General features: G+C 39.8%; 2 protein-coding genes across 2 annotated transcripts; one reads left to right on the top strand and one right to left on the bottom strand.

Annotated features, from left to right (window-relative positions):
- Positions 1 to 2,637: 2,637 nt before the first annotated feature.
- LOC134740547 (tubulin polyglutamylase complex subunit 2) lies at positions 2,638 to 9,062 on the top strand. The gene is made up of 5 exons (XM_063673062.1): positions 2,638 to 2,783; positions 4,928 to 5,095; positions 6,723 to 6,901; positions 7,485 to 7,658; positions 8,870 to 9,062. Exons 1-5 carry the CDS (start codon positions 2,708 to 2,710, stop codon positions 9,026 to 9,028), a joined length of 756 nt encoding a protein of 251 aa, XP_063529132.1. The 5' UTR covers positions 2,638 to 2,707; the 3' UTR covers positions 9,029 to 9,062.
- LOC134740546 (tRNA-dihydrouridine(47) synthase [NAD(P)(+)]-like) lies at positions 2,814 to 4,773 on the bottom strand. Its single transcript, XM_063673061.1, has one exon. It carries the CDS (start codon positions 4,656 to 4,658, stop codon positions 2,865 to 2,867), a length of 1,794 nt encoding a protein of 597 aa, XP_063529131.1. The 5' UTR covers positions 4,659 to 4,773; the 3' UTR covers positions 2,814 to 2,864.
- Positions 9,063 to 9,851: the final 789 nt, after the last annotated feature.

The following is a 9,851-nucleotide window of genomic DNA, read 5'->3' as shown; positions in this document are numbered from 1 at the left end:
TCAGAATTTTATTAGTGCCTGATAGCAGTAATTCATTTTTTGGGCGCATATCTTTAGACTTCAAGTTCAATGATTGAAGTGCATAAAAGTAGGTACCTACGTACCTATACTGGGTGGCTAAAAAATTAGTGCATTCCTGCTTTCAGAGAGGTTTTGGGATTATACTGAGCAACTTTTACTATGGGACCAAGCACGAAATCGCGAAAAAAAATTACCCACCCATAGAAAATGGACCAGCCAAAATGTGAAACAGCCAATTTTTTTTATGTTTTCCGAGCAAAGCTCGGTCTCCCAGATATTTATGACTTAATTTTACAGCGCATTGGCGCCCCTTAGCTGTAATGCTGTAAAATTATATCAATTAACGTCAAATAACATATTTTTGGGTCCTGGACTTGTGTGAAAGTTATCTGGGATGGTATGAATTAAAATTGAATAAATGAAATCCAATAATTCAACATTTCTTAAGTAATTTTTATTTTTAAAACAATATCTACACTTAGAGTTTTGAATGATTCACGGTTAGTTTTACTAGACTTATATTGACCGGGATATAGACCGTGAATAATACAAAAGGTAATCACGGTCTATATCCCGGTCAATATAAGTCTAATATCTACACTATGTTAACGCTATATTGAAGCTTACTGGCTGCCCAGGTACCAACATGTGGCCAAAATCCCCTGAAGGTTTATTGGATACCCGCATATCCTGTCCAAGATCTTGGGGCTTGCCTATTATGAGTTCCCAGCGCCCATTATCACATTTTTTGAACTTGCAACCGAGTTTATCTTTTAAAAGTCTACGCAATGTGTCGATTTGTCCTGGAAAATTGTACTCATTCTTGGCAGCAATTAAGATTTTTTTTACAGTTAACACTTCTTTATTCTCGGCTTGATATCTGTGTATAATTTTTCTTATTCCTTCTATCATACTATCATCTATATCTAATCTCTTTTTAGGGCTTTTTCGTTTTCGAGTTATTGTTGTAAAATTAATTGTGTCTGTGTCTGAAGATCCATCAACTAATGCAGCTGCTTTGATTCTCATGGCTTCTTTTTTTATACTTCTGATTGTGCGCTCCGGTACGCCTGTAGCTATAGCAGTGCGTTTCAAGGCTCGATGTAATGGTAGTAAAATATATTTGTTTCTTTTCTCCATTTCAAAGTAAGTCAAAACTTTGTATAACACATTACGCACTTCATTACTTATTGCCTTTCCCCTTCCCATGGCTATAAACGACGTCAGTACTTATTTGGGAATTGCACTGAATCAAAAAACTTATCTCAGGACCTAAGAATTGAAATTTCGAAACATGATATATAATATAAAATTAATAATAATAACAAACTAATGATGCTGTCTGTACTGATATGAGCCACTGACAGATGTGATGTGACAATCTGACAGTGACACAAAAAGCAGTGTTGCCAGGTTTTAATGTGTAAACGGTGATGCTATACGCGTGCGCCCGTGAGGGACAGGACATGCGACAATATGATGGTCGAGTAGATTTGTAGCCCAACATAAACCATAGTAAATTTACGGTGGGTAATTAAAAAAAAAAGTGAGACTGTGGCAAGGACAAACAATAACAGCGCTTTCTCTGCTACTCCTACCGAAAGATACATAAGACTTCCGTTCGGTCATTTCCCCCCACCCCTCACGCCCGATCCAGTTATACTAGATTCATGAAACGGTGTAAACCTCAGATGTGTATTTTCGATGGCCATGTGCATGTCGGACTATGCTCAGTCAGTGTAGGGTTCCACAGTCAGTATTACAAAGAAATTTGTAGTTCTGAGAAAGTAATGGTGTAACAAGTTCTCAAAATGTACTAAGAAAACAGACATACAGATGATCCATGCTGCACCTGGTTCCTTTTATGCGGAAGGAAAGCTTCAGGAGAAAATTAGAACACGGCCCAAACGCACATGATCTATAAGCATCCGTTACTACAGAGCCATGCTGAACGACCTTCTGGTCTGCTGGATGAGGGAGTCATGCAGATAAAAGGATACATGGCCTGGGGTTTCATGGACACTTGAGTGGATGGCGGGATTTACGTACGTAATTTACAGACATAAATAGTATTCTTTGGAAGCAGGCTTCTCAGCTTATTTTTTGAACCAAGACCGCCACTATCTCGCACATATGTAGTCACCAGCGCCATCTATTGAAAGTACTATTATCACACTGAGTTATCACATCAGGATATTTAGGCCTCATATGCACGAGCGCTTTTTTAACGTGCCTTGAAAAAGCGCTCGTACATGAGGCCTTACTCATAGTGTGCGGAAAGAGAAGTGGAGTGGAATATATGGAAAGGGAACATTCGTTTTTACTTTTTCTGCTGCTTTATGAACCTGTCCACCCCAAAGAGTATAATCCCGTCCCGACCCATTATTTTATCAGTTTTATTTTATTCATCACGCTCATAGTTTTGGCTAACGCTAAGTATAATACCTATTTTATCCTGGCGATAAAGATTAGGGTGTTGTAATTGAAGTAATAAATAAAGTATTTACGTTTTGACTATCTCCAGCTAGGTCCGATTTTAAGGAACCAAAGTGGTCCACTGAGAATGGGGTGTTTCTATGGTTATTATTTTGTTGACAGCACCTAGTCATGCTCATTTCATTCACTCTGTAAATACAATGTATTGTTCGAAATAGATCATAATTACAGTTACTCAATTTGTAACAAAATGAGTTTTTGTGTGGATCTAGTCTCAGAAGATTCTTTTTATGAAAATATTACTTTGGGTGTAACTAAACTTTTAGGTCAGTAAAGAAACCTCCAACGTATTATGAAAACATATATTTATTTGTATGTAGGCATTGTAGGCTAAACAATAATAGTACCTAATAAGAATTAGTTTTATGCTTCGGTAGGAAATGGAACCCATCAGGTACAGGCCCTAAAAGCATTTCACTAATCTTGATCCAATCTTGGCAGTTTCCAGAGGCCATTAGGGTTTCCAAGTCATTTCTACCAAAATATGTGGGAGGACGCTCATTTATTTTTTGTGGCGGTCTTTCAAGAAGGCCTACTGGCACATAGCGGTACAAAAATGATAGCCACTCGAGTAGGAATCTCCGTGTGTTTTCTACACCCTGGGTATCTGAGCCCCAGTGTTCAAGGCCATAGTTTGTATATTTCTTTATAATGTCAAATCTTTCACTACTGCTGATATCCCAGAGTTTTTGTTCTTTAATCTCAGTGAAGAGCCAAGGTTTGATCAGAGCTCCTCGTCCAATCATTACACCTTTAACTGTAGGAGCTATTTCTTTTCTTTGAACATAATCCTCATAGCTCATGATATCACCATTGCCAAAGACAGGGCAAGGGTTAGCTGCTTGCGCACAGGTTTCAATATACTCCCAGTCAGCTGATCTTGTGTATCTGGCTTCTCTGGACCTTCCATGTAATGTAATAAGGGAGGCACCCCATTCAGCCAATTTGGGCACAATAGTATGAGCAATTTTCTTGTCTTGGTAAACTCCTGTCCTGATTTTTGCAGTAAATGGTATGCTTAACAGCTTTGAAGCGCAGGTAATTGAAGCTTCTAAAGTTGGCAACCTGTGCATCATTCCACTACCGCCTCCTTTCTTATAAATTAAATCTATAGGACAACCTAGATTTAAATCTATGAAATCCAGTTCTGTTTTTTCTTGTAGTAACTGAGCCACTTTTGTGATTTGCCAAACATTGGTTCCGCACATTTGTGCCCCAAACAAGTGCTCTGATTCATGTCTTTTGACTAGAGCCCACTCCTGTTTCATTCCTTTGAGGAGAGACTCGCATAGAGCCATCTCTCCACAGGTTATATCTGCCCCATATTCCTTGCATATTCTCCTAAATGGCAAATTACCAACAGTTGTAAGAGGGCTGAGATATAGTTTATCCTGCCAATCAATAGTTTTCCTTTCTCTAGGTAAAAGTTTGATCAAATCTTCATCAGTAATTGCCCCGCTTTTAGAGTCTTCTTTCTTTATCGCTTCTTGTTCTGATTTTGGCTCATCTGATGAAGGTTTTGAATCTGTTTTTCTTTTGTCCAAAACTTTTACTAGTTTTTCAGAAAGATCAAAATTGTAGGTTCTTTTTTGCAAGAATATTTGAAGTTCAGTTTGAAGAGTATTTTTCGTGTCATCTTTCCATTCTTTGGCTTTAATGTCATTCACCATATTATAGCCCTCTGCCGTGAGATGGCTTGACCCAAACCTGCAGGCAATGCCCCGCGGGCATTCACCGCGAAGTTCGAACAGGTGACAACGGTCCCCTAAATCCTTAGGTTTACTCTTTAAGTAATCCAGGGGATTGTGAATAAATTTACAATTGTTATACTTACAAGTTTGTAAGTCTGCCGCCGATTTTATATTAACGATGCTAGGGCACGGCTTATTTTGTTTGTCATCTTGATAGGTCTTTGGTCTTGCTTTATTCTGGCCCCGTTTCCTTTCCCTGGTTTTTTGTGGTTGTTCCTTATTATCACCAGTTTTAGCCTTCTTATTATCTATATTGCTACAGTCGGGGGTTTCGTCTAATTTGCGTTTCTCACAAGAGTTCGGGTCATTTATATTTTCACCATTTTTCTCGGAATTTTTAACAACAAATTCCTCTTTTATAACACACACGCCAGCATTTGGATTAGCCATGTTACTAAATTGCTCTGTAACCTGTAACAGACCAGTTTAAAAGAGAAATCGATATAATATTAATAATAATACTACAATAGGTATAGGTAGGTTATTAAACAGAACAGATTGCCGAAGCAGATTATACAACTGTCAAGTGTCAATGTCAAACACACGTGTTTCTGTTTCTAAAGCTAGCTCCACTATTTTCTATAGTTTTACTGTAACTATAATAACATTTTTGTTAAAAATAATTCAAGCACATGAAGACATAGTGATATTGGTTGTAGAGTCCGACCCTCGAATTTGCAATGTGAATGTGGAACGCCGGATTCCTTGCGACCGCGTCGCCCTCTCTACTTGGGAGCAAAGACATTCTGCTGCATTACCTGAGGATCTTCGAAATTTCTATGCCTCAAGTGATGGATTTTTACTTACTTGGCACTACAAGTATTCAGGTAAGTAATAGTGCTTGCACGTGTAGCAGCAGAAACAAAGGCGCGGGTTACTAGATTTAAGAATATTGGCAATATTGCAGTGCCCTAACAGCAAAGATAGATATAACTCCGTAATAGATGTTTACAGTCTAAGGAAAGAACGTGCCTCGAAAATCAAGAAAATTTGATTCTCGTTCAGAGGGCGCCACTAGTTTTGGCCCACTGTCGTATAGATGGCGTTGACTGTTTCGTTTGTTATTTAACAATTTTAACGCATACCAGTGAAAGAACATGGGTCAAAATCTTAGAGATAATTAATGGATTTAAAAAAAATCATTTATCTATATTTAAATACATTTTATCGTATTTTTATAAATCTTAATTTTTAGTTTTAAAGTGTGTCGACAGATGGCAGTGAATTTACTGGGGTTACAAAATTTATATACTATGACAGTACCGCTCTAGTATAAGTTACTCTATGCCTAACAGGGTGTCATGTACCTACAAATGTATTTATTGTAACACTTGTACTCTGATGAATATGATAGCAATAAAGATATTAATATGATTACTAGGACGAACGGGTATAATAGCTTTATATAGCAGCAAAGATAGATAATGATAGCAGTTACAGTCTGGCAAAAAAGAGTAGAAATTAAAAAGTGGCAACACCGTCCCGATTTTCTTAGGGTATGCACGCACGAGCAACTTAGTCGCCAGGCGATTTATTTGTCTCTTTTTGACAAATAAATCGCCTTGCGACAGTTGCGACTAAGTTGCTCGTGATGCGCGCACGAGAGCGACTTTTGTGTCCGCAACTAGTTTATCTCTCACATCAAGCCTATGGGTAAGTATGAAAGTGCGCGCATGTAGCGACGCGACAAGCGGGAGACTTTCTGAGGGCCTACCGCGAACCACGTTCGACGTGTTGCCTCCCTGTCACACTTACATACGAATTTACAAGTGCGACAGAGTCGCCGTGCGCGCACTTGCATTGAAACCAATAGGGAAGGAGACAGTTGCGTCGCGGGCTTGTCTCCGAACCCGCGGACAAAAAGTCTCCCGGGACCGGGAGTCGCGTCGCTACGTGTGCGCACTTCCATACTAACCCATAGACTTAATGTGAGAGACAAAATAGTCGCCGAGACAAAAGTTGCTCGTGCGCGCATACCCTTAGATCGATTTGAAAGGGACGACACTAGTGTTGCCACTTTTTAATTTCTACTCTTTTTTGCCAGACTACATGCTTATGTCCAGGACATCACAATTAATCATCATACAACAGCAAGTAAGTAAGGCGGTTCCCACAGTAGCGCAGCCAGAATCGTATCTGAACCGCCCAAAGGCCCATTTGATGCATAATATAATCTTCGTCAGTGCCATAAAGCTGCATGCTCAGCAAGTGCAATCAAAATAAGTTACGGCAGCCTTGATTATACTATCTAGTATCTTGTGTGTACTCGGGGGTTCCCCTGACTGCACACTACACTTGGTCGTTGTATTTGGGCAAATATATCACTTTCTTTTGCAGTATCAAAGAAAGAGATGCATCACGAATATTTGGGAAAATAATACCGGGAAACTGAGGGAACCCAAAATGTTTTTGCCGCTGTATATACTAAAATCAAAGATATTTAATTAATTACAGCTGATCAGGTACTGCCCGTTGGTTCCATTCGAGTGAACTCCTTGAACGAACTGATTCTTTCGCCAGCTTTGAAGGATCTACTAGACTTCTCTTTTACTCGTCCGAACACTGGGCCACGACCGGTTCTCAACACCAAGAGCAAAGTGTTTGAACTAGATTCTTGTAGAACAATCGGCAAGGTGAGTCTGAATGCCTGAGAGCAATTTGGTTACCGTATTCTCGCGCAATAAATTCTAAATTCAATTTGTTTTTCCATTGCCTGTTAAGCTTGGTAGGGCAGCGTTATACCTACATAAAAGATGCTTTGAAATAACTACTCCACTAGAGGGCGCCACACATTTTGTAAAGCTTTCTATTAGACGCCGTCGTGTCTGCCATCTGGTAAAAAGCAATTTTAACGGCACATACCTATTCTTCAGTCAACTTCGTTCAGTTTACTTATGAAAATGCCCAAAGAGTATATAACCACTACGTTGAAAATGCCTACAATCTACGGACCTACCGGGTTATAATAAGCCACAGACCACCCCCTAAGCTAATTCCTAACCGAAGTAACCAACCTATTACTAAATTCGTACCTCGTGTCCAGAATTAGATAAAGTACACTGACGAATGCCATGCTATCGTGTATTTGTGCCCGGATTTGGTATTCGAATATATCGTAGCTAATCTAATACCTATACACAATCAAATCTGATGATGATGATGACTGATGATGTGCCCTATATACCATAGATTAGTATATGTTATTACTGGTAATAGGTATGCCTGGTGTACACTGGAGGCTCGTGGTCGGTGTGGCTGGGCACTCGTTCTGGTGCGTGGGGTTGGCTGGCGGACTCCTTCACGCAGTACTTCAGGATGGCGCTGGTGCACCTCGGCCTACCCGGCTGGCAGGCCGCCTTCGCGGGCTTGCCACCAATACCCTGGGCCGAGGTAATTATCGTCCAGTTATGAAAACGGTTGGGTACTCGTAACCACAGATTATATAATACTATCGTAACTATTAAGTAGGGTTTTTATACTACATCGGTGGCGAACAAGCATACGGCCAACTGTAACGGGTTTCCTTAACCTATGGACACCTGTAATTCCAGTGGTCACATGCGCATTGCTGGCAGTGTTGGCCGAAACGTTAATGCAATTAACCAGTACAAATTGAGATTCAATTTGTACTGGTTAATTACAATTAACGTTCAGCCAACACTGATTGCTGGCTCTTTACATCTAGAAAACTGACACTACTTTTTTCGATAACTGCAGTCCCATGAGAAAACCTCGAACCTCTGGTGTTCCCCACATAGAAGCTTGTAAAAACAATGGAGGTTGCAAAGAAATTGTTATGCCTATTGCAGTAGTATATTATACTTTGTATAGGTATCAAATCATTGTAACCTATTAATAATACAAATGAGATTGTAACCTATTAATAATGCAAATGAGACTAGTCATACCTATAGACTGAAGCAATTATTAGTATAAGTTTAGTTTTATTGTATTGTATTTTAATTTTTACTCTTATTTTTACCTAATTTTTCTATGGACTTTTGTCTGAATTAAAGTGATTTTATTTTATTTATTTATTTTAAATCAGCAAATCTCGATAACAATACTTACTTACTGCTGTGGCGCAAAGATTCGAAGTGGATCTTGGCCTCCGACACCAAAGACCGCCATGCTACTCTCTCCAGTCGACGCCTCCGAGTTCTTTCTGCACTTCGTCTCTCCAGCGGTACCTAGGGCGTCCAGACGGTCGGTCGGGGACGGTGGACGGACGGGGACGGAGATCTGGTGTCCGAGCCGAACATCATTGGAGAAAAGAAAGCCGCCAGACTCCGATGGCTGTCTGGCTGGAGTACCAAGTGGCCGATAACAATGAATATAATATTACCTTAATGCATCCCTTTCAAATGGGCACCAAAATAACCCAATTTCGGCATGGATTAAGATATATTAATAACGGGTCACTCACGTATTTTAAGTCTAAAAACGCTCGACATGTTTCACTCCATATCGAGGAAATACGCGAGTTACCCGTTATTAATATATTTAATATGTCTGTGTCTCACGGAAGGTTTGTTATTAAAATCATTAAGATACTTAAATACCTACCATGAACTTTTTAAATCTTACTTTGTAATTCACAGCAACTGTTCCTTCTGCTGGCGCCGCATCTGTTGGAAAAAGTAGACGAAAAGCCAGTGGCTTCATCGTCGTCCGAGGCCAGCCTGAACCATATCGACCCAAACATCTTCAAAGTCTCCGCGAGGCAGCACAAGAACGCTTCCAGGCAGACCAATGCTTAGAACCAGGCAATGGGGTTGGCAACTGTCAAAGGTTTGTATATAGGTAGATGGCACTAGCATAGCATAGGTTTGTTTCTAGTTTGACATTTGGCTTAAAGGGCATAAGAGAGCTGTAGACCTCGCGTTAAGCTTAGAAAATGTAAAATTGAAAACTAGTTCGTTGAGTCGTTATCTATCACAGTGAACTCACAATGGTCTTAAGCGCCATAGATGCCAATTTCCGCATTTAAAAAAATTATCCACAAACTGGATCTACAAAAAAAAAACAATTTAATCATATAATATATAGTTACAGAATTTCACGAGAATCGGTTAAGAATTGCGGCCTGTAGAGGAGAACATCCGGACATGCCCGAGTTTGCCATGCCTTCGCTAACGCTTCGGTCAATAAAAACAAGAATTTGACACTAGTAAGACATAAAACATACGCTGGCGCCATGTGTAAGATATTTCGACCGGCCAACCCCATTAAAGGAATAGACGAGCATGGTCAACAATAAGCGCCAGTTGCCAAATAGCGACTTGCAAAGTTGGGTTTTATGACAAGGTTGACAGTACTCTATGGTGAGTGCTGCCGCCGTCATATTTAACGCCAACAATTTCTAAAAGGACAATATCCGTATATTTTTAGCTTTATTAAGGTTGCCATTGCCTGTCAAAAGGAAACTTGTTTGACAGTCTAGTATGTACCATGTATTATATTTCTACGACATGATTGTATTGTTTGACCTTGCGCGTCTACAACCTGGTATTAACGATCCTGTAAGAGGGGGAGGAAGCTGTCTGATAGAGTGAGATGGTAATATCTATACATTATTCTATC

The sequence above is a fragment of the Cydia strobilella genome, chromosome 4, assembly GCF_947568885.1.
Source record: "Cydia strobilella chromosome 4, ilCydStro3.1, whole genome shotgun sequence".
NCBI lineage: Eukaryota > Metazoa > Arthropoda > Insecta > Lepidoptera > Tortricidae > Cydia > Cydia strobilella.
Note: the sequence above shows the minus strand (reverse complement) of the source record. Positions and strands in the feature narration are given on the sequence as shown.